Source organism: Lagenorhynchus albirostris, chromosome 3 (assembly GCF_949774975.1).
Source record: "Lagenorhynchus albirostris chromosome 3, mLagAlb1.1, whole genome shotgun sequence".
In the NCBI taxonomy this organism is placed as follows: Eukaryota; Metazoa; Chordata; class Mammalia; order Artiodactyla; family Delphinidae; genus Lagenorhynchus; species Lagenorhynchus albirostris.
Window position 1 is genome coordinate 136,105,206 of NC_083097.1, and position 24,535 is coordinate 136,129,740.

Consider the following 24,535-nt stretch of genomic DNA (forward strand, 5'->3'; position numbering starts at 1 on the left):
TGGAAGGGGCACATGGGAAGTTTCTGCGGTTCTGGCAGTTTGTCCTCTTTGTGTATTTTGTAACTGCCGTTAAGTGCATATACATTTATAGCTGTTATATTTTCTTGAGTTATTGACTCCTTTATCGTCATGAAATGTTCCTTTTTTGTCTCTAGCAATATCTCTTTTTTTAAAAACTATTTTGTCTCATACTTCTATAGGCATTGCTATAGACTAAATGTTTTAATCCTCCCAAAATTTACATCTTAAAAACTAACTCCCAATGTGATGGTATTAAGAGATGGAGCCTTTGGGAAATTATTAGGTCATGAGGGTAGACCACTCATAAATGGGATTAGTGCCCTAATATAAGAGATCAAAGAGAGCTCCCTTGACCATTCTGGCATGTGAGGCTATGGTGAGAATACCCCTGTGATCCAGGAAGCAGGCCTTCACCAGACAGTGAATCTGCCAGTCCCTTGATCTTAGACTTCCAGCCTCCAGAATGTTTGTTGGTTATAAGCCACCAGTCTTTGGTATTTTTGTTGATAGCAGCCCAAACTGACTAAGACAGCTACTCTTTCTTTTATGGTTAACTGTTTGCATGATATATTTTTTACATCCTTTTATTTTCACCCTATTTGTGTCTTTGAATCTAAAGTGTGTCTTATAGATAGCATATGGTTGGATCTTCTTGATTCCAGTCTGACAATCTCTGCTGTTTGGTTAGAGTGTTTAGTCCATTCACATTGTGCTATTGACATGGTTATACTTATATCAGCCATTTTGTCTTCTGCATGTCTCTTGTCTTTTTTATTCCTGTTTCTTTCACTGCCTTCTTTTGTGTTAATTTTTTTAGTGTATCATTTTAATACTTCTGATTTTTTAACCATCTGTTTCTTAGCCAAAGTTTCCTAGTGGTTGCTCTATGGTTTACATTACGCATCTTATTACAGTCTACTTTAATGCTACGTAATTCCAGTAAAAAATAGAAACTTTGCCTCAGTATAGCTCCATTTCCTCCCCCCTCCTTTGTGCTACCATCATCATATATTATATCAATATATTTTGTAAACCCAACCATATAGTATTGTAATTACTATCTTATAAATCTTTCTGCCTTTTAAAGAAATTAAAAGAAGAAAGAAAATAACATATTTATAGAACCTTTGATGTATTTACCATTTCTAATGATCTTCATTTCTTCATGAAAATTTACCATCTCCTTTCAGTCCAAAGGACTTCTTTAGTATGTCTTGTAAGGCAGGTATGGTAGCAGCAAATTCTCTGTCTTTATCTGTGAATGTCTTTATTTTGCTTTTGTTTTGAGGTATGGTCTTGCTAAATATCTAATTGTTGGTTGACAGTCTTTTTTCTTTTACCATTTTGAATGTGTCGTTATGCTGCCTCTGGCCTTCATTGTTTTTGGTAAGAAATCAGGTATTAATAGTTTTGCTGTTCCCCTATATCTGATAAGTTGTTTCTAATTTCATTGTGTTCAGATTTTCTCTTTGTCTTTGAATAATTTGACTCTGGTGTCTCTAGATACGGATCTACATACTTGGGGTTTGCTGAGCTTCTTGGATCTTTAGATAACATTTTTCACCACGGTTTTGAGATTTTCAGTCATTGTTTTTCAAATATCTGTTCTGTCTCTCTTTTTATGGGACTCTTATCACATATATTAATGAAGGGTCTGTTCATTTTTTTCCATCTTTTTTTCTGCCTTTAGTTCTTCACACTGGATGTCTGTTGCTCTAACTTCAAGTTTACTGATTTCTCATGCCAATTCAAATCTGTTGAGCCCATCTGCGAATTTTTAATTTCAGTTATTGAACTTTTCGTCTTTGTTTTCTTGTTCTGTTTTTTTAAAAATAATTTCTGTTCCTTTTTCATGATTCTCTTTTTTTTTTTATTAATTTTATTTATTTATTTTTGCTGTGTTGGGTCTTCGTTTCTGTGCGAGGGCTTTTTCCAGTTGTGGCAAGCGGGGGCCACTCTTCATTGCGGTGCGCGGGCCTCTCACTATCGTGGCCTCTCTTGTTGCAGAGCACAGGCTCCAGACGCGCAGGCTCAGTAGTTGTGGCTCACGGGCCTAGTTGCTCCGCGGCATGTGGGATCCTCCCAGACCAGGGCTCGAACCCATGTCCCCTGCATTAGCAGGCAGATTCTCAACCACTGCGCCACCAGGGAAGCCCCCATGATTCTCTTTTTTAATCGTTGTCATCATGCTCATTTAAGTCTTTAAACACATTCCTTTCAGTTTTTCAACAAATTGTTTATAGCTGCTTTATTTTATAACATCAGCATCTTAATTTTTTAAAATTTTTATGGAGTTTAGTTGATTTACAATGTTGTGTTAGTTTCAGGTGTACAGCAAAGTGAATCATTTATTTATATATATATATATATATATATATATATATATATATATCCATTCTTTTTCAGATTCTTTTCCCATATAGGTCACCACAGAATATTGAGTAGAATACCCTGTGCTATACAGTCAGTCCTTATTAGTTACCTATTTTATATATAGTAGTGTGTATATGTTAACCCCAAACTCCTAATTTATCCCTTCCTACCCCCTTTTTCCCTTTGGTAACCATAAGTTTGATTTCTGTCTCTATGAATCTGTTCCTGTTTTGTAAATAAGTTCATTTGTATCATTCTTTATTAGATTTCACATATAAGTGATATCATATGATACTTGTCTTTCTCTGACTTCACTTAGTATGGCTATCTGTATGTCTTCTTTGGAGAAATGGCTATTTATATATTCCACCCATTTTTTGATTGGGTTGTTTGGGGTTTTTTTGATAGTGAGCTGCATAAGTTGTTTGTATATTTTGGAGATAAATCCCTTGTCGGTCACATTGATTGCAAATATTTTCTCCCATTCTGTGGGTTGTCTTTTCATTTTGTGTATGGTTTCCTTTGCTATGCAAAAGCTTTTAAGTTTCATTAGGTCCCATTGGTTTTTTTTGGTTTTTATTTTCATTCCTCTAGGAGATGGATCAAAAAAGATCTTGCTGTGATTTGTGTCAAAGAGTGTTCTGCCTGTGTTTTCCTCTAAGAGTTTTATAGTGTCTGGCCTTACATTTAGGTCTTTAATCCATTTTGAGTTTATTTTTGTGTATGGTGTTAGGGAGTGTTCTAATTTCATTCTTTTACATGTAGCTGTCCAGTTTTCCCAGCACCACTTATTGAAGAGACTGTCTTTTCTCCATTGTGTATTCTTACCTCCTTTGTCATAGATTAGGTGACCATAGATGCATGGGTTTATCTCTGGGCTTTCTTTCCCGTTCTGTTGATATATATTTCTGTTTTTGTGCCAGTACCATACTGTTTTGATGACTGTAGCTTTGCAGTATAGTCGGTAGTGTCAGTTGTACCTTCTCCTTTTTCATTTCTGATTTTTATATATATAAGGTAATTATTGATATGTACATTCGTATTGTCATTTTCTTAATTGTTTTTGATTTTTGCAGGTCTTTTTGTTTTTGTAGGTCTCTTGTGATTTGATGACTATCTTTAGTGTTGTGTTTGGGTTGCTTTTTCTTTTTTGTGTGTGTATCAGTTTTTTGGTTTGCAGTTCCCATGAGGTTTTGATATAGCAGTTTATATACATAAAAGGTTGTTTTAAGTTGCTGGGCTCTTATTTTCAAATGCAGTTCCCATTTTCTGCATTTGTACTTTCATCTGCTCGTGGTTGCTGGTTTTGATATCCTATTCGTGTGTGGATGATTTCCTGCTGTTACTGTATGTTTACCTTTACCAGTGAACTTTCCCATTTGTGATTTTCTTGTTTCTAGTTATGGTCCTTTTTTGTTGTTGTTTCTTTTCCCCCTACCTAGAGAAGTTTCTTTAGCATTTGTTTTAAAGCTGGATTGGTGGTGCTAAATTCTCTTAGCTTCTGCTTGTCTGTAAAGATTTTGATATCTCTGTCAAATCTGAATGAGAGCCTTGTTGGGTATTCTTTTTTTTATTATTATTTTTAAATTTATATTTATTTATTTTTGGCTGCATCAGGTCTTAGCTGTGGTACACGGAATCTTTCGTTGTGGCACACGGACTTCTCTCTAGTTGTGCGTGGGCTCTGTAGTTGTGGCACATGGGCTCTCTAGTTGTGGCGCTCAGCATGTGGGCTCTTAGTTCCCTGACCAGGGATCGAACCAGCGTCCCCTGCATTGCAAGACAGATTCTTAACCACTGCACCACCAGGGAAGTCCCTAGGTAGAGTATTCTTATTATACACATCAGTGTATGCATGTCAGTCCCAATCGCGCAGTCATCACACCACCATCCCCACCCGCCCGTGGCTTTCCCCCCTTGGTGTCCATACGTTTGTTCTCTACATCTGTATCTCAACTTCTGCCCTGCAAACCAGTTCATCTGTACCATTTTTCTAGGTTCCACATACATGCATTAATATACGATATTTGTTTTTCTCTTTCTGACTGACTTCACTCTGTATGACAGTCTCTAGATCCATCCGTGTCTCTACAAATTACCCAATTTCTTTCCTTTTTATGGCTGAGTAATATTCCAGTGTATACAATGAGGTGATACCTCATTGTAGTTTTGATTTGCATTTCTGTAATAATCAGTGATGTTGAGCAGCTTTTCATGTGCTTCTTGGCCACCTGTATGTCTTCTTTGGAGAAATGTCTATTTAGGTCTTCTGCCCATTCTTGGATTCGGTTGTTTGTTTTTTTAATATTGAGCTGCATGAGCTGTTTGTATATTTTGAAGATTACTCCTTTGTCCATTGATTCGTTTGCAAATATTTTCTCCCATTTTCAGGGTTGTCTTTTCGTCTTGTTTATGGTTTCCTTTGCTGTACAAAAGCTTTTAAGTTTCATTAGGTCCCATTTGTTTATTTTTGTTTCTATTTCCATTACTCTAGGAAGTGGATCAAAAAAGATCTTGCTGTGATTTATGTCATAGAGTGTTCTTCCTATGTCTTCCTCTAAGAGTTTTATACTGTCTGGTCTTACATTTAGGTCTCTAATCCATTTTGAGTTTATTTCTGTGTATGGTGTTAGGGAGTGTTCTAATTTCATTCTTTTACATGTAGCTGTCCAGTTTTCCCAGCACCACTTATTGAAGAGACTGTCTTTTCTCCATTGTATATCCTTGCCTCCTTTGTCATAGATTAGTTGACCATAGGTGCGTGGGTTTATCTCTGGGCTTTCTGTCTTGTTCCATTGATTTGTGTTTCTTTTTCTGTGCCAGTACCATACTGTCTTGATTACTGTAGCTTTGTAGTATAGTCTGAAGTCAGGGAGTCTGATTCCTCCAGGTCGTTTTTTTTCCCTCAAGACTGCTTTGGCTATTCGGGGTCTTTTGTGTCTCCATACAAATTTTAAGATTTTTTGTTCTAGTTACATAAAAAATGCCATTGGTAATTTGATAGGGATTGCATTGAATCTGTAGATTGCTTTGGGTAATATAGTCATTTTCACAATATTAATTCTTCCAATCCAAGAACATGGCATATCTCTCCATCTGTTGGTATCATCTTTAATTTCTTTCATCAGTGTTTTCTGCATACAGGTCTTTTGTCTCCCTAGGTAGGTTTACTCTGAAGTATTTTAATCTTTTTGTTGCAATGGTAAATGGGAGTGTTTCCTTCATTTCTCTTTCAGATTTTTCATCATTAGTGTATAGGAAGCAAGAGATTTCTGTGACTTAATTTTGTATTCTGCAACTTTACCAAATTCACTGATTAGCCCTAGTAGTTTTCTGGTGGCATCTTTAGGATTCTCTATGTATAGTATCATGTCATCTGCAAAGAGTGACAGTTTTACTTCTTTTTTTCCAATTTGTATTCCTTTTATTTCTTTTTCTCCTCTGGTTGCCGTGGCTAGGACTTCCAAAACTATGTTGAATAATAGTGGTGAGAGTGGACATCCTTGTCTTGTTCCTGATCTTAGAGGAAATGCTTTCAGTTTTTCACCATTGCGAATGATGTTTGCTGTGGGTTTGTCGTATATGGCCTTTATTATGTTGAGGTAGGTTCCCGCTATGCCCACTTTCTGGAGAGTTTTTATCATAAATGGGTGTTGAATTTTGTCAAAAGCCTTTTCTGCATCTATTGAGATGATCATATGGTTTTTATTCTTCAATTGGTTAATATGGTGTATCACATTGATTTGCGTATATTGAAGTATCCTTGGATCCCTGGGGTAAATCCCACATGATCATGGTGTATGATCCTTTTAATGTGTTGTTGGATTCTGTTTGCTAGTATTTTGTTGAGGATTTTTGCATCTATATTCATCAGTGATATTAGTCTGTACTTTTCTTTTGTTGTAGTATCTTTGGTTTTGGTATCAGGGTGATGGTGGCCTCATAGAATGAGTTTTGGAGTGTTCCTTCCTCTGCAGTTTTTTGGAAGAGTTTGAGAAGGATGGATGTTAGCTCTTCTCTAAATGTTTGATAGAATTCACCTGTGAAGCCATCTGGTCCTGGACTTTTGTTTGTTACAAGATTTTTAATCACAATTTCCATTTCATTACTTGTGATTGTTCTGTTCATATTTTCTATTTCTTCCTGGTTCAGTCTTGGAAGGTGATACCTTTCTACGAATTTGTCCATTTCTTCCAGGTTGTCCATTTTATTGGCATAGAGTGCTTGTAGTAGTCTCTTAGGATGCTTTGTATTTCTGTGGTGTCTGTTGTAACTTCTCCTTTTTCATCTGATTTTATTGATTTGAGTCCTCTCCCTCTTTTTCTTGATGAGTCTGGCTAATGGTTTATCAATTTTGTTTATCTTTTCAAAGAACCAGCTTTTAGTTTTATTGATCTTTGCTATTGTTTTCTTTGTATCTATTTCACTTATTTCTGCTCTGATGTTTATGATTTCTTTCCTTCTGCTAACTTTGGGTTTTGTTTATTCTTCTTTCTCTAGTTCCTTTAGGTGTAAGGTTAGGTTGTTTATTTGAGATTTTTCTTGTTTCTTGAGGTAGGCTTGTATAGCTATAAACTTCCCTCTTGGAACTGCTTTTGCTGCATCCCATAGGTTTGGATCGTCGTGTTTTCATTGCCATTTGTCTCTAGGTATTTTTTGATTTCCTCTTTGATTTCTTCAGTGATCTCTTGGTTATTTACTAACGTATTGTTTAGTCTCCATGTGTTTGTGTTTTTTACGTTTTTTTCCCTGTAATTCATTTCTAATCTCATAGTGTGGTCAGAAAAGATGCTTGATATGATTTAAATATACTGAGGCTTGATTTGTGACCCAAGATGTGATCTATCCTGGAGAATGTTCCATGCGCACTTGAGAAGGAAGTGTAATCTGCTGTTTTTGGATGGAATGTCCTATAAATATCAATTAAATCTATCTAGTCTATTGTGTCATTTAAAGCTTCTGTTTCCTTATTTATTTTCATTTTGGATGATCTGTCTATTGGTGTAAGTGAGGTGTTAAAGTGTTGATTGCCTCTTTTACAGCTGTTAGCAGTTGCCTTATGTATTGAGGTGCTCCTATGTTGGGTGCATATATATTTATAATTGTTCTATCTTCTTCTTGGATTGATCCCTTGATCACTGTATAGTGTCCTTCCTTGTCTCTTGTAACATTCTTTATTTTAAAGTCTATTTTATCTGATATGTGTATTGCTACTCCAGCTTTCTTTTGATTTCCATTTGCATGGAATATATTTTTCCATCCCCTTACTTTCAGTCTGTATGTGTCCCTAGGTCTGAAGTGGGTCTCTTGTAGACAGCATGTATATGGATATTGGGTCTTGTTTTTGTATCCATTCAGCAAGCCTGTGTCTTTTGGATGGAGCATTTAATCCATTCACGTTTAAGGTAATTATTGATATGTATGTTCCTATTACCATTTCCTTAATTTGGGGTTTTTTTTTTTAACATCTTTATTGGGGTATAATTGCTTTACAATGGTGTGTTAAGGGGGGTTTGTTTTTGTAGGTCCTTTTCTTCTCTTGTGTTTCCCACTTAGAGAAGTTCCTTTAGCATTTGTTGTAGAGCTGGTTTGGTGGTGCTGAATTCTCTTAGCTTTTGCTTGTCTGTAAAGCTTCTGATTTCTCCATCGAATCTGAATGAGATCCTTGCCGGGTAGAGTAATCTTGGTTGTAGGTTCTTCCCTTTCATCACTTTAAGTATATTATGCCACTCCCTTCTGGCTTGTGGAGTTTCTGCTGAGAAATCAGCTGTTAACCTTATGGGAGTTCCATTGTATGTTATTTGTCATTTTTCCCTTGCTGCTTTCAGTAATTTTTCTTTGTCTTTAATTTTTGCCAATTTGATAACTGTGTGTCTTGGTGTGTTTCTCTTTGGGTTTATCCTGTATGGGACTCTTTGTGCTTCCTGGACTTGGGTGGCTATTTCCTTTCTCATGTTCGGGAAGTTTTCGACTATAATCTCTTCAAATATTTTCTCGGGTCCTTTCTCTCTCTCTTCTCCTTCCTGGACCCCTGTAATGTGAATGTTGTTGCATTTAATGTTGTCCCAGAGGTCTCTTAGTCTGTCTTCATTTCTTTTCATTCATTTTTCTTTATTCTGTTCTGCAGCATTGAATTCCACCATTCTGTCTTCCAGGTCACTTATCCGTTCTTCTGCCTCAGTTATTCTGCTGTTGATTCCTTCTAGTGTAGTTTTCATTTCAGTTATTGTATTGTTCATCTCTGTTTGTTTGCTCTTCAGTTCTTCTAGTTCCTTGTTAAACATTTCTTGTAGATTCTCCGTCTGTGCCTCCGTTTTTTTTCCGAGATTTCGGATCATCTTTACTATCATTACTCTGATTTCCTTTCCAGGTAGATTGCCTGTCCCCTCTTCATTTAGTTGTTCCTGTCAGTTTTTATATTGTTTCTTTGCCTGAAACATATTCGTCTGTCATGTCATTTGGTCTGACTTTCTGTGTTTGTGGTCTTCTTTCCACAGGGTGCAGGATAGTAGTTCCTCTTGCTTCTGGTGACTGCGCCCTGGTGGGCTAAGCTGGATCTTGTCCCTCTGTTGGGCAGGGCCGTGTGAAGGGGTGTGTTTTGAGGTGGCTGCGAGCAGCCTGTCTGCTGATGGGTGGGACTGTGTTCCTATCCTGCTGGTTGTTTGGCCTGAGACATCCCAGCACTGGAACCTGCAGGCTATTGGGTGGGGCCGCCAATCAATATTCCCTGCTTTGTGCTGGGTCCCAGCGCTTGTGAGACCTTGTGTGCACCCTCCAAGAGCTCCTGGCCCTGTGGAGCTCCTGCGCTCAAGTCCCACTGGCGTTCAATGCCAAATGCCCTGGGGTTCTTCCTCCTGGTGCCAGACCCTCAGACTGTCTTAGAGGGCTATTTTTATGTGGGAGCATCCCTGTGTAGCCTGTGTGGGTTTAATATTTTTTGGTGCAAGGGCTTTTTTTTGTATGAATGTCTGCCACCTCTTTCCTCAGTGTATGCTGGCTGTTATCCCCTTGATAGGAGGTGTGACTGATGTTGTGGTGGCCAGAGCCTGCACTGGATATTGAGCAGGGCCTCCCCTTGGCTCTGTGGTTGTCACTGCCCTGTCAGGGGCAGGGTCTGCTACCCATTTGTTGAAGTAGAAGCCCCCAGATCCATTTCTGAGGTGTGTTTCTGATCTGTGGTGCAAGATAGGCAGGATTGGAGCACTCCCATTGGGAGAGAAGCCACTGAGTATTCCTCCTCTGGAGCTGTTCACCTGTGAGTGTGCTCTGCTGCGTCACCCTTCACCAGTTGTGCGCACTCACAAATTACCCTGTTGTTGGCACTGCTCTCGGCCCCGCCTTAACTGTGGGTATGCTGGCAATTGGCTCTGGTGTCTCTGAGGCATTGTTTTCACCAGGACACCCGCAGAGATCCACTGAAGTCAGGTCATAGGACTGCAGTAATCGTGCACCTGGACCCTCTGTGGGAGCTATGGAAGCAGCCCAGACTCTGGCCTGGCCCAACCCCTTGTGTGTATGTGCCCACAAAGCCCACGGCTGCTAGAGCTAGATGTGGCTCAGCTGCAGGAGCCCTCGTCTGTTTGGATGTTCTGCAGGCGCTGAATTTACAAAGCTGGCAGCGGGAGATATAAATCCATGGTTCACACAGCCGTGAGGAGAGATTTCAGCTCTTCTTTCTTAGTTGCATGGCCTCTGGGGCTCAGCTGTGGTTTCAGCCCCACCTCTGCGTGTGGGCTACCCACCCACCTGCATCTGCTCTTGAGGCTGCCCCGGGGCACATGAGCCTGCCCAGGCGGGAGGGGGCCAAGGTGGCAACCAGGGCAGCAAGTCCACCCAAGTGGGAGCCCCTCCTAGTGCCTGTGGAGGCAGGGGCCGGTGCATGGGGAAAGGCTGCAGTGGCAGCCCCACCCTTGATGCACCACTCAGCCATGGAGCTGCATCTCTGTGGTGGCCCAGGTTTCTTCCACAAACATTCCACGTTGCGGAGCTCCTCAGTCCCATCCCTTCAGGCTGTCTCTTCGCAGCCAACAGCAGTCCTCTACCTGGGACTGCTCTCCAGACCCCACATTCCAGCACCCAGCCCCCATCTGCACCAGCAGACACACGTCTCAGGCTGGGGAGCTCAGGGCTTTGGCATGCACCGTCTGTGTAGATCTCACTCTGTCCTACCTGCCACAGACCGGTTGCTGGGCTCTACCTCCAAGCCCCCAAAGCTCCCCTTCTGTCCCAGCTGATCTCCCCACTGGTGAGGGGGCTTCCCCAGATGATCTGTATATACTCATGTTTCTGTTGACTGCTTGTTTCCCCCTGATTGTGGGTCAAACTTTCTTGCCTCTTTGCATGTCTTACAATTTTTTTTTTGTTGAATCTGGGCATTTTAAGTAATATTGTAGCAACTCTAAAGTCTGACCTTCCCCCACCCCCCAATTATTTTTGTTGTTGCTATTTTGCCTGTCTGCTTATTTGTTTAGTAATTTACCTGGACTTAGCTGTGTGATTCATTTCCTCTGGGATGTGTGGCCACTGATGGCTCTGCTCAGTTGGTTTTTGGTTTTGTTCCTGTTTTTATTTTTAAGTCTGGCTTTCTTGAGGTTGCTTCTGTTTCCCCACAGTTTAGTGGCCATGCAGTACTGGTCAGAGATTATGTTCAAACATGTCAAATCGATACGGCTTCCACCTGCTGTCATTGGATCTATGTGTGGATTTAGAAGTGTGTTCTAAGTTCAGATAGTTTTCAGGTCTGCCCCATTGGACCCTCTTGCATTTCCTCAGCACATGTGCACAGGCTTCTAATAGAACAAGGATGCATGAATAGTTTCAGCCCTCTCCATCCTTCTCAAGTGTGCACACCAACTCCAGTCAGCCAGGATATTTGAAGAGCTTGTCAAGTGCCTCTATGACTGTCTCTTTGTATCTTGTTACATTTGTCTGACCCATGGGTCCCTTATTTGCCCAACCAGGACTGCTACCACAGATTAGTAGAACCCCTGGCCTTCCCTGTTTGCTAGCCACTCAGATTGCAACACCACTGGGCATGGATTATTTCACCTTCTTTGAATCAAGTCAGTGAAACTGCTGGTTATTCACAACCTACCTTGCGGTGTTAGAATTACCACATTGAATGATGGGAGGAAAAAGGGGAGCAGTCTCTAGCAAGTATGCCACAGATTTTCATTGTTATTTCCTAAATGAGTTTTTCCTAAAATAAGTGTTACTCACTTTGTTGTTAATCCTGTAATCAATTTCCAGGACACTGACATGGTTGTTTTTTATCTTTCTGTCCAGTTTTGTAGTTGCTTTTGGGTTAGAGGGTTTGTAAACCTCCTCATTTAGACACATCAGAAGTCCCACCTAGGGACTTCCCTGGTGGCACAGTGATTAAGAATCTGCCTGCCAATGCAGGGAACACGGGTTCAATCCCTGGTCCCTAGGCATGCGGGAAGATCCCACATGACACAGAGCAACTAAGCCCATGCACCACAACTCCTGAGCCCGTGCTCCACAACTACTGAAGCCCGCGTGCCTAGAGCCCGTGCACCGCAACCAAGAGTAGCCCCCGCTCGCCGCAACTAGAGAAAGCCGCACACAGCAACGAAGACCCAACACAAGCAAAAAATTTTTTTAATTAAAAAAAAAAAATCGTGTCTTTATAAAAAAAAAAAGTCCCACCTAGTATTGAGTTTTGAACTGTTTAAACATTTTACACATTCAAATGTTAAAATTAAATCAGAAAGGATAAGGAAAATTAAGCCTAAAATGGATTACAAAGAGGAACAAATTAATGTAACTATATCAAATTGATTACATGTTAACATAACTATATCAAATTGATTACATAGAGAAGATAATTCCAATAACTTTGGACATAATATTCTGACCGTATACCCTTAGTAGAATATATCCTAAAGTCGGAAAGAACTGCAATGAAATCTTGAACTTTACGTAGTAGGTTATAGGTAGTGATAATCATATAGTAATTTTGAACATTTTTGTTTATTTTAGGATAGAGCAAATGAGTAAATATATTGCTGTTACTGGGAACTAGAGTTTTCACTGTGGGAGTTGGTGTGGTATTCACTTACTTGAATACATACATAGAAGATTTCACTTGTATGTATTCTCTGACTCCTGGGATTTTTGTTTTATTTAAGATGTATTTTCATGGGTATCTTCACTGAGAGGGCCTAAAAGCAGTGACTCCCTAGTAACACCTAGATCTTGGTTTCTAAGTGCCATTCCCCACTAAAAGAATCCAGGACTCCTTGGAGAAATGGCTGATTCCAGGTATGAGGAAGGCAGAGTACAAAGTATTGCACCTGGAATATAATGTACACCTGCAGCAAAGTTCACCCTTGGGGGATAGATCCAAGCAAAGGTTTACGCAGATCCTAGAAGTGGGCTAAGAAAACTTAGGTTAAAAATCTGGAGCATGGTCTAAAGGGGCCCCACGGGAGGAAGGGTGCGGTCAGAAGAGGACCTTGACGGGCCCCTCTTGCCCACGCCTAAGGAATGTACAGTGTTCTTCAACCCATGAAACCATCTGAGCATTTTATAACGTTCCAGACTTTTTGCAGTGCTTTTTTTAATTCTCTTATAATTTTTTTTTTTTTTTTTTGGCTGCGTTGGGTCCGCGTTGCTGCTTGCCACCTTTCTCTCGTTGCGGTGAGCGGGGGCTACTCTTTGTTGTGGTGCACGGGCTTCTCATTGCAGTGGCTTCTCTTGTTGAGGAGCACGGGTTCTAGGTGCACAGGCTTCCATAGTTGTGGCTTGTGGACTCTAGCACAGACTCAGTAGTTGTGGCGCACGGGCTTAGTTGCTCCGCGGCATATGGGATCTTTCCGGAGCAGGCTTGAACCCGTGTCGCCTGCATTGGCAGGCGGATTCTTAACCACTCCGCCACCAGGGAAGTCCTCTTATAATTTTTAAAAATAACCTGTGAGGTAGAATTGAGTTGCCCAATTAGAGGCATTATGTACAGTCTACATTCAAAGGAAGATCATGTGGGGAAGGAAGTGAAAGGTAGTCCTGGGGAGGAGATATGGTTTTTGCTAGACTTTGAAAACAGGCAAATTTGGTTTGGGCAGCGGGAAGGGAAATCTAGAAGAAAAACAATGGCATTCCAAGGTGGGTAGGTAAGCAAAAGAATGGAGTGAAGAATAAGAGAGCCAGCTGTCTAGAAGAGATGACTTGTGTAGTAATGGGAGATTAGGTTGAGTAGGTTGGAATAGAAGTTTGTTGCAAAGAATAAAAGATTTCTGAATCTTTTTTTTTTTAACCTGTAAAATATGTAGATACCTCCATGCCCATCTCTCAGAATTGTCTTGGGAAGCAGATGAGCTGAGCTAATGTATGTGACAGCAGGTGTTAAACAATGAAATGCTATACTGGTATAAGTTATAGTGAACTTTGAGTGCCAGGCTGAAAAGTTTGCAGTTGTGGTAATAACTGTTGAAATAAACTCCATTCGTCAAGGGCATTGTCTTTTTGAGGTTTTCCTTGGCAGTTCCTGTGATGATTTACAGTGCAAGGTAATGTCACTATTTCTCCCTGAGTTTTTAGTGATGGGGAGGACTACTGAGTTAAGAGCCCTGTAAGAATGGTCCCCATTCTTATGCAAATACAATTCTAGAACAGATGTTACCGTGTGAGGTCTCTGCAATGTGTTAAAAGGCATTGTGGAGGAATGTGAGAGGGCTCCTAACCACGTTAGACGAGAACCTGGAAGATTTGCACCCAGTAATGCAGCAGGATACCAGCACTACCAGTTCACTTATGTGTGAATACTGCTGGCACTTAGCATGCTAAGTAAGACTTATACACGATGAAATCTGTCCTTGGATTCCGTAACATTACAGTGTGCGTGCCATCCTTTGGAAAAAAGAGTATGTTCCGGCAGCAGAATAAATCCTAGTCTTTGTACTGGGATCAAGTTAGTCTCCTGGCACAGCTGGGAGATAGTGCAGCTTTCTCTTCAAAGTGCTATTTTTAGCTGTTGCCAAGGAGATATTCAACATGATATTGATACTTGAATTAATCCTCAATTTACACAATCTGTGGAAGCAGCAGCTCTTTTTCCAGGGTTTACTGCTTAATGGGTCACTGAGTTGTGATTTATCAAGACGAAAAAATAAAATTCCTTCCTTAGAATAATTGGCCTCTGAAATACGTTCTGGAGCTCACCTCTTGGCCAGTTCAACTTTTAGGCCTAGTTATAAAGACACCGTGAGCTTTTCTCAGGCTGCCTGCTCAGGCTGCCCCTTATCAATAATTCCTTCTGGGTGTACCTTGGATCTAGGCTTTTCTCATTGAAATGTTAATGTTCTAAATTTACCAAATAATGATTAAGCTCTTAAAACACACACACACACAGGCACACACGCACGCATGCACGCACGCACGCAGGCACATGCATGCGAGCTTCACAAGAGCCTGATCTGGCCGTCTGAAAGACTCATCTGTGTTCATAGAACATTCCTGATAAGTTGGCACTGGATAACAGATTATAGACCAGAAAGTAGCTTGAAATTAGAGTTAAAATAGATTGAAATTGTTAATGTATGGACATTAAACTCTAATAACTTGATGAGTTGCCCTTCTCTAAAGAATTTTTTTGATATAACTGTTTTTTTTTAAATATATTCCAGACCTTTAAGACCTGTAATGCATTTATTCATGTGATCCTATAATTTTTTCTTTTAACTTATTAACATGCTACCTTGCATTAATATATTTTCTAATGTGAAAACAACTTTTCATTGTTACAACTTTATTAGCCAGTGATACATGGGTGTGTGTGTGGTTTTGAGTGAATTTAAAATTGATCGAATGAATTCCCTAATATTTATAGGGTTTTGATTTTACCCTAATTGAAATTGTTTTAGAATTCAAAAATTTTTTTAGTTTTTCTTAAACCCCTTCACCCATTCTCCCACCCCCACCCCCACCCCACGGCCCCAACCTATGAGCCTGGTGTTTTTTGTTTTGTTGTTTTGTTTAGATTCCACATATAAGAGAGATCATGTGGTGCTTGTTTTTCTCTGACTGATTTATTTCATTTAGCATAATGCCCTCTAGGTTCATCCATGTTGTCACAAATATGAAGAGTTCATTCTCTTTTATGGCTAAATAATATTCTGGTGTGTGTGTGTGTGTGTGTGTGTGTGTGTGTGTGTGTGTGTGTGTGTGTGTGTGTGTGTGTGTGTGTGTGTGTGTGTGTGTGTTAACACCACAGTTTCTTTATCCATTCATCCATTGATGGCCATTTAGGTTGTTTCCATATCTTGGTTATTATAAACAATGCTGCAGTGAACATGGGGGTGCAGATATCTTTTTGAGTTAGTATTTTCATTTTCTTCAAATAAATACCCAGAAGTGGAATTGCTGGATCATATGGTAGTTCTATTTTTAAGTTTTTAAGGAACGTCCATACTGTTTTCCATAGTGGCTCTACCAATTTACATTCCCACCAACAGTGCACAAGGGATTTCTTTTCTCCACAGTCTTGCCAATGCTTGTTATTTCTTGTCTTTTTGATAATAGCCATTCTAACAGGTGTGAAGTGATATCTCATTGAGTTTTGATTTGCATTTCCTTGCTGATTAATGATGTTGAACGTCTTTTCATGTACCTGTTTGCCATGTATGTCTTCTTTGGGAAAATGTCCATTCAGATCTTCACCCACTTTTTAATAAGATTGTTTGAGGTTTTTTGCTGTTAAGTTGTATGAGTTCTTTATGTATTTTAGATATTAATGCCTTATCAGGTATATGATTTGTAAATATTTTCTTCCATTCATTTTGTTGATGTTTTCCTTTGCTGTCCAAAACTGTTTATTTTGATGCAGTCCCACTTGTTTATTTTTGCTTTTGTTGCCTTTGCTTTTGATGTCAGATTCAGAAAATCATTACCAAGACCTATGTCAAGGAGCTTACTGCCTTAGTTTTCTTCTAAGAGTATTATGGTTTCAGGTCTTACGTTCAAGTCTTTAATCCATTTTGAATTAATTTTTGTGTCTAATATAACATAATGGTTCATTTTCATTCTTTTGCATGTGGTTGTCCAGTTTTCCCAGCACCACTTATCGAAGAGACTGTCCTCTCCTCATTGTATATTCTTGGCTCCTTTATCGTAAATTAATTGACCATGTGTGTGGGTTTATTTCTGGGCTCTCTGTTCTGTTTCATTGATCAATGTGTCTGTTTTTATGCCAATACCATACTGTTTTACTTACTATAGTTTTGTAATATAGGTTGAAATCAGAGAGCATGATGCCTCCAGCTTTGTTTTTCTTTCTCAAGATTGCTTTATCTATTTGGGGTTGAAATAACTTTTTTTTTTTTTTTGAAATAACTTTTAACTGGATTTGTTATGGGGTTTTCTTGGCCTCCAGCATCAAATCCCCTTTCTCATGTAGAGGAAATTCCCCTGTGCTGTAATGATGTTGAGTGCCAGTCAATCCCCCAATTCCCTCACTCTGTTTTCTGACAGCCAAGGCATGTGACCTACGCTTGGCTCATTGGATGCTTCTGACCAAAACTTTAAATCTGGATCAGGACAAAGAAAGGGGAATGGTTAGGATTTATTGGCTGCTATTACAGTCCTATCTTGGCCAGATTCTTCCACTAAAAGACACTTACGTTTTCTTGCTTTTTGACTTAACAGAGCTGACTTGAGTCCTGCCTGTTTTCTAAGTGTGTATTTTAGGCCTCCCTTTGATTGTGTGAGCCCCACAGTAGCTTTCCAGTAATTTTTTTTTTTTTTTTTTTTTTTTTTTTGCCTAAGATAGTCCTTTTGCTAGCATCCAAAAATCCTAACCAGTACAATAGAGGATATTATAATTCAAGCACCTCCTTCCTGGGTAGTACTAGGTAAATGTGGCCACATTTTTGTGTTTTGATTGCCATCACCACTACCCATTTTATTTTTTCCTGTATTCCCTTAGAGTAGTCCTTCTTCAGATATGTTGTATCTTAAAATGAATTATTATTGTGTCTGCTGAACATTAATAGATGTCATAAAAATTAAATTCAGTTTATACCTACCTTTTAGTTTCTTTATTGAGATTCATCAAGTGTTCTGTTTCATCCAGAGTATAGTAATAAGGTATTTGGAAAGCACCCTGGTCTCAACAGCTCATTTACAGATCTTCTCCAGAGACATAACATTTTTAGTTTAGTTCCTAATCTTAAGAGTACCAATTGTTTAGGCTCCCAGTTTGTACTGTAGATGAAAAACCCTGCTAACTTTATTTCCTCCCTTTGAAGTTTTTATTTAGTCAGAAGCTTCAAGAATGAAGGAAGAGATTTTTGGAGATTCTCTCTTTTTAAAAATGCTGTCAAAAGGTGGCAGGCAGGGCTTCCCTGGTGGCGCAGTGGTTGAGAGTCTGCCTGCTGATGCAGGGGACACGGGTTTGTGCCCCGGTCCGGGAAGATCCCACATGCCGCGGAGTGGCTGGGCCTGTGAGCCATGGCCGCCGGGCCTGTGCGTCCGGAGCCTGTGCTCCGCAACGGGAGAGGCCACAACAGCGAGAAGCCCGCGTACCGCAAAAAAAAAAAAAAAAAAAAAGGTGGCAGGCAGACACTGCTGCCAGTTCTGCTTCTGCCGACCATATTGCTAAGATGTTCAGGGCTGAAAGCACATAGGGACTCGGCACGTGTCATCTTTGCTCTACAGAATAACATTCACTCTGCCTTTGAGTTCAAAGAGTGCTTGGCCATCTGTGTTAATTTCTGAGTTGTTAGAAGAAGCTAAGAAAAGAGAGGTTTCTCTGGGTTTCTTCAGATTTCCCTGTGTTAGCCTGCTAACTGCATACTGCCTGACCCTGCAAATAAGACTTGTCCTCCATAATGCGCTCTGGTGGCTACTGTATGTCTTCTTTATGACACAAACTGCAATTGTAGCTAAGTAAGTATTACATTATTTATTTTACAGAAAAATAATGGCTCATATTTATTGAGCCCTTATTTGCCAGTCGGTGTATTGGGAGTTTTACATAAATTATCACATTAATCCATAAATCTATTAAAGCCTTAATTTTTAGATGAAGAAACTAGGCTCAAAACGATCTGGAACTTGTCCAGGATCTTCTACAATTAATAAGTAGCAGATCTAGAATTTGAACTTATAATGGTAAGCGTACCAGTGGGTATACTTAGTTTCATTTTTAGTAAATAGAAATTACTGTTCCGTGCAAAAGCTAGAAACATAGAAAACCTGGGTTTTATCTTTAAAACATCAAGAATTCACTTGATGATAATCCAGATGTCATGTGTTTTTTTCTGTATGTTTGAGATTTAGATAAAACTGACCCAGTTCTCAAAAGTCAAGCTGCTGCCTGTTGAATAGCATAATGTGTAATGAAAGCTGACCTTTTTGTTCATTTATCATAATATTGTGAGAATTTATGTCATTCTCTGATCTCTTTCAGAGAAGGAGAGAAGAGAGCTCTAGACTAAAGGAGGAGGGAAATGAGCAGTTTAAGAAAGGAGGTAAGATACCTATTTCAGCACTGATGCTGGGCGTCTTGACTCATTCTTTTGCAGATTCTGTGAAGAAACACCAAAGAACATTTGGAAACAATTAGCAGATCTAAACTGCTAATAATACCCTGTTGCCTCCCAACACCTTGGAATTTTGTTTTTTTACCAGGTCCAAATTATTCTCAAGTGACAGTGACCAGTTACCATGTGTCTCTAGGCACAGGCATAGTTTTTCTTTTCTGTAATCTACTGTCTATAAACCCAGAGATTAGAAGGAAAAACTCTTGAGTTTTTACTTTGGGAAACTCTAAACTGGAATGTTAAAAGGCTATTTTGCTACATTGCTGTAAAAAGATTGTCCCCGTTACTTGTGACAGTGCTGTGAATAGTGGCCCAATGCATCCGGTGTGGCCGAGGGAAGGATTTTCCTTGTACTTTGGTTGCTCTTTCATGTGCCTTTTTCTGTGGATGCCTTAAGTAGAGAGATGTTCCTTCTGCGTTTCCTATATTTGCTTAGGAATAAGTGGGGTTCGTTCTTATAATTTGGGGGAACTATTTGATCTTATGATCAAATTCTATCACATCTCAGAGTGTGCATGCTTTAGAAATCTAGGAGTAGTAACATCTTCCCCTAGTTACTTTCAGGTTAAAAAAATTTTTTTTCTTATATCCTGGTTTAGCAATCATCACTTCTTTTTTTCTAAGAAAACTAAAGCTTCTCTGAAAGCGTATCTCCTTGTATTTTAGTATTAAATATTTCAAACCTGAGAAAGGAGTGAGTAGGCAATTTTTCTTTTAGTACCCTGACCATAATTCTTTGTGTGGCAATGAATATATAAATTTATCACCATTTTCTCTTTTAAGGTGTTTAGTCAACTGCTGATTTTTACATTGTGCTTTTGGCTCTATAAAATGTCTCTCCAAACATTTCATGGAAGCAGTTTTAGCCGGGTTGACTCCATGAAAGCACAATGTCTTTAATGAAAATATATACATAGAATTTTTTTCTTCATTCCGGGCCATTAATCCCAGATTTCAGTCTCTTTCATCTGTCCAGTTCCCTAATCCCCTTTCAAAACTCTTTACTAAATTGATAAGCCAAATTAAAGGTGAACATATAGAGCATTCTGTTGGAGACCTTTGTCCCGTGAATGGAAAGTGATGCATTCTGAGATCTTTTGGAATACAGTGATATCAGGTATAAAATCATAACGACCTCTCATATTTTACCTTATCCTCAGATTATATAGAAGCTGAAAGTACTTACAGTCGAGCCCTTCAGATGTGTCCATCCTCCTTCCAGAAAGACAGGTCTATCCTGTTTTCAAATAGAGCTGCCGCAAGGATGAAACAGGTATGTATCTTTGACCTTTTCTTTTTAAGAAGCACATGAACTTACAGTGTTTTCATAGGATAGCTTCTCTCCAGAAACAAGCATAGGGGCTCTAAAGTTGCTGCCTCTCTTTTCCTACCCATATATTTCCCTGATTTAAAGGGCATGGGGAAGATAGAAAAAATATTTTGAAAAACTTCAGTCAGATTACTGTTCACATTCCTCATTAAAGTGGCTGAGTGAACACTTCCATGGAAGGAAGCCTGGCAAAGTTTCCGCCAAACTAGGGCAGGTTAATGAAGCAAAGAGCCTAGTGCATCTCCTAGAATAGCTACAGCTGCTTATTTTAGGCCTCTGGAACTCTAGATAAAGACCCAAAGGGACAGGAAACAGTGCTTAAAACTGAACTTCAAGATGCTTATCTCTGAGATTCTGATTTTCTGTTGAAAGTGTGGACATAGGGAGAAACGTCCAAGAGTTGGGGTGAGAGGTACGCTTAAATGCAAAGTAGGTGTCAGGGAAAGTTCAAAGGTATTTTATATTTCCAAAGGATTGAGAACCTGGTGTAACAGGGTGAATTTAGGACAGATGAGAGTGTAAATATATTTGTTTGGTATCGTGCTGGATACCAAAAGTTAGATTTGTGATTTGTCTGATATTCCTATTTAGTCAACATAGTAAATCTTGCCAGATTGAAATGATGAGAGCTTGAAAAAAACAATACCACTTGTTTAACTGTGACTACTTGTATTCCAAGCACAAAGGATAGGTTTTTTAACACACCTCTAAGCAGCTACGAAGCAGGCCCAAGACTGGGTGGAGTGGTTTTCTGTTCTTTTAGATCAGGTATCTACATCACTTTCTTTTTTGATGTTGACTGGAATTCTCTAGTGCTTCTACCAAAGTCACTTTGGATGGCCCGGGTTTTTAAAGGTGGGTGGGGGTGTGCTTGAATATTCGGACATGCAAAAAGTTTTATATCAACCCAGACTCATACGTTTTATTATTGGATTCAGTGTCTAGGGTGAAGTTTTTTAGAGTGATTCATGTGGCATGAGAGAAGGAATCATTCTAGAGTATACAAACAAACATTTTGTATTAGGGGAAATAAAACAACTGTTTTAAGTTTATTTAAAACAACAGTCATTAATATATTTTACCATTGATCAGAATTCACACCTAATAGTTTTTACACTTAGCTGGAAAATTCTGATCTTTCACTTTTGCCTCTTGGAGACATCTAGCCACATTCTTAGACTGGAAATTGTCATTGTGAAGTGAGATCAAGGATACCTTCAGTGTCAGAGAAAACTTTGTACCATACCCATTTGGCTCCTGGGTTTTGGGATTCTTTGTTCCCACAATTGCCAAGTTACTGGCATTGCTAGTGTTAGGCTGGTATGATCAGCTGGTTCTTGAATTAGGAAAATGTATGGCCTTGCTAGTCTTCTGTCTGTCACAGCTGAGGAGAACTCAAAAGAGAGTTGCTCTGTGACTCTTTCCTGAACAAAGGATAGGTTTGTTAGTGGGGTTTTTGTTTGTTTTGTTCTTTTAACTTGCATTCCTAATATTTTTAAAAGATCCTAAAATTATAGACTTGGAGACTTTCAGAATTAATGTACTGAAGTGATTTAAGGAGCATGTTCTGAGTTTAAGGAAGTGATGGGTTAACTGCTTTAAGAATTTCTGAAAGGCAAGTTTGCAGGCTCAGCACCCCTGACTGGGTGTGCCTGGGCAAGCTTTATGTTTCATGTCTGGAGAGGGAAAAGGCAAACTGGAGTTAGGACAGAGTTTCAGCTCTAGGCCTGACTACACAAGAGCAGACAAAGCCCTAAAAAAATAGGCTCTAAAAGTAGTTACTTGGGGGCACAAAGTATAACTTATAACATAAGTTATAAAGATTTGGGACTTCCCCGGTGGCACAGTGGTTAAGAATCTGCCTGCCAATGCAGGGGACACGGTTCGAGCCCTGGTCCGGGAAGATCCCACAGGCCACAGAGCAACTAAGCCCGTGCACCACAACTACTGAGCCTGCGCTCTAGAGCCCGTGAGCCACAACTGCTGAGCCTGCATTCCACAACTACTGAAGTCCGTGTGCATAGAGCCTGTGCTCCGCAACAAGAGAAGCCACCGCAGTGAGAAGCCCGCGCACCGCAACAAAGAGTAGCCCCCGCTCACTGCAACTAGAGAAAGCCCGTGCACAGCAACGAAGACCCAGTGCAGCCATAAATAAATAAATAAATAAATAAATTATTTTTAAAAGTTATAAGGATTTACTCCTATTTCAGTTTAAAATATGAAGTTGTATCTTAGATTTATAGAAATCTAATAAGTTGGGGAAATACTGACTTACAGATTTCTTTACTACAGGACTTCTTTCTTGTTAGAGTTTTTAATATGTAAATTGCTATGATGAACATTGGAAGAGATAATATAGTGTTTCCCAAATGACTCTGGGACCTTTTTTGCTTATTGTGGGTAAAATACACATGCTACAAAATTGACCATTTTAACCATTTTAAAGTATACAATTCAGTGCCATTCACAGTGGCACTGGATACATTCACAGCGTTAGGCAGCCGTCACCACTGCCTGGTTCCAAAGTTTTTTTTATGACCCTAAAAGGAAACCCATTAAGCAGTCACTCCCTCCCCATCCTGGAACTGTTTCTGATTGAATCCTGAAACTCAATTTGGTAGACATTGCTCTAAAATATTCTGCAGAATATTTGGCATTTCCTACAGTAGCCATTATGGAAGTATTGAATGTTTATTTGAACTCACATTTCTCTAACATTGTAGAAAATTTCTAATTTGGGGAAAATAGACATTTAGAGCTTAGAAAAGTTAAATAGCAGATTAGTGTCAGAGCTGAAACTAGTTCTTTTGATATCCTGTGTTTTTTCCACTGTGCCATGCTTCTCAATTCAGCAAGTTATGTTAGTTAGATATCTTATTTAGTGAATTGTTTGGTATTTTTGTTTCATCAGTGGATAAATTAAGGTTCATAACTGAGACTACGTGACAAACCATACAGTGTCTGTAGATGGACCATCTGTATACATTTTCAAGATACCACTTTGGGTGCGATATATAACAGCTAGCCAAAGAGGAGGGTTATTAATTCAGTTATTCATATATCAGTCATTTGCCCTGTTAATTGATCACAAAGTTTTCTCACTGTAACATTCTAATGTAAAGTGTCTTGCAAATATAACAAGTCAATTGCAACGGTCTTTAAAGATACTTTAGGAAGAAGCTACTTGAATAATTTGTCACCAGGAGGCTTTCAAGTTAGAGCTGTGAGCATAGTTTGAATTTTAGCTTGGAAGTAACACGCGTGTTTTGATGTTATTTCCTTGAAAAGCATTCTGCATCTCCATAAGCAATTATTAATGATCAGCATATGTCATTGAGCCTTTGGGCTATTGAGACAGAATTAGGGTGACATATTAATGATCTATTTCGTTTTAGGACAAGAAAGAGATGGCCATCAGTGACTGCAGCAAAGGTACAGCTTTTTGGTCTTGTTGCATGTTAACATACAAAAAGCATTACCTCAGCTAGACAAGCAAATAAGGAGGCTCTCAGTCAGGTGTTTACTTGTACACATGTACTCTTCTTCTGAGGCAGTTAAAGAAGAAGCTCTCGGCCTTTCTTAGAGGTACTGCACAGTAGTTGTCTTAGTGTAAGCATGCTTTTGAATGGATAGTTCAGTCCGTTTATCCTGTATTGGTAAATATATGGAGAATAATTCCAAGCTACCTTGGCCACAGAAACAGTTTATTCCCTGTATGTCCAAATTACTCTCCTTTGAAACTGAAGTTGAAGGTCTTAGTTAGCTGCTGTTGGGGCACCTGAATCTGTGTGTTTGGAAGGGCAGTTGCTGTTAGGGAATTGGTACTCTCTTCAGATGTAGTACTTAATCCAAACCTCCTTGCCATCATTTTAATTATCCTTTCAGGTTCCACACAGTGAATCAAGCCTCTGCTATCTGAGTTCCATCGTGGTCTTTTCGTTCTACCAACTGATAGAGACAGCCCCAGACATAGGATCACCATTGTTTTTTCCACAGATTTCCTGATAGGCCAGACGGCTGTCTTGTCTTGGTGTGGAGAACACGCAGTCATTTTCCTTGCATCTTGCTACTCTCATGAGTCTTTCTAGCTAATTACTACTCTTGTAATTTGTGGGTTGTTGTTGTTTTTTTTTCCATTTTCCTCCTTTGGATAATATTTTCTCTGAGAGAATCATAGAGTTAGAAAGAACCTTATATATTATCTAATCCCACTCTCAGACCAAGCATGAATTCCCTCTTCTGTTTTGTTTTT

The 24,535-nt window shown here is 39.4% G+C and overlaps 1 protein-coding gene across 2 annotated transcripts in view; it reads left to right on the top strand.

Annotated features, from left to right (window-relative positions):
• TTC1 (tetratricopeptide repeat domain 1) overlaps nucleotides 1-24,535 on the top strand; it is a 75,940-nt gene that overhangs the window by 36,157 nt on the left and 15,248 nt on the right. For both annotated transcript variants that reach the window (XM_060144157.1, XM_060144156.1), the window contains exons 4-6: nucleotides 18,821-18,881; nucleotides 20,114-20,226; nucleotides 23,679-23,715. In XM_060144157.1, the coding sequence (XP_060000140.1) occupies nucleotides 18,821-18,881; nucleotides 20,114-20,226; nucleotides 23,679-23,715 (211 nt within the window). The remainder of the gene's footprint in view (nucleotides 1-18,820; nucleotides 18,882-20,113; nucleotides 20,227-23,678; nucleotides 23,716-24,535) is intronic.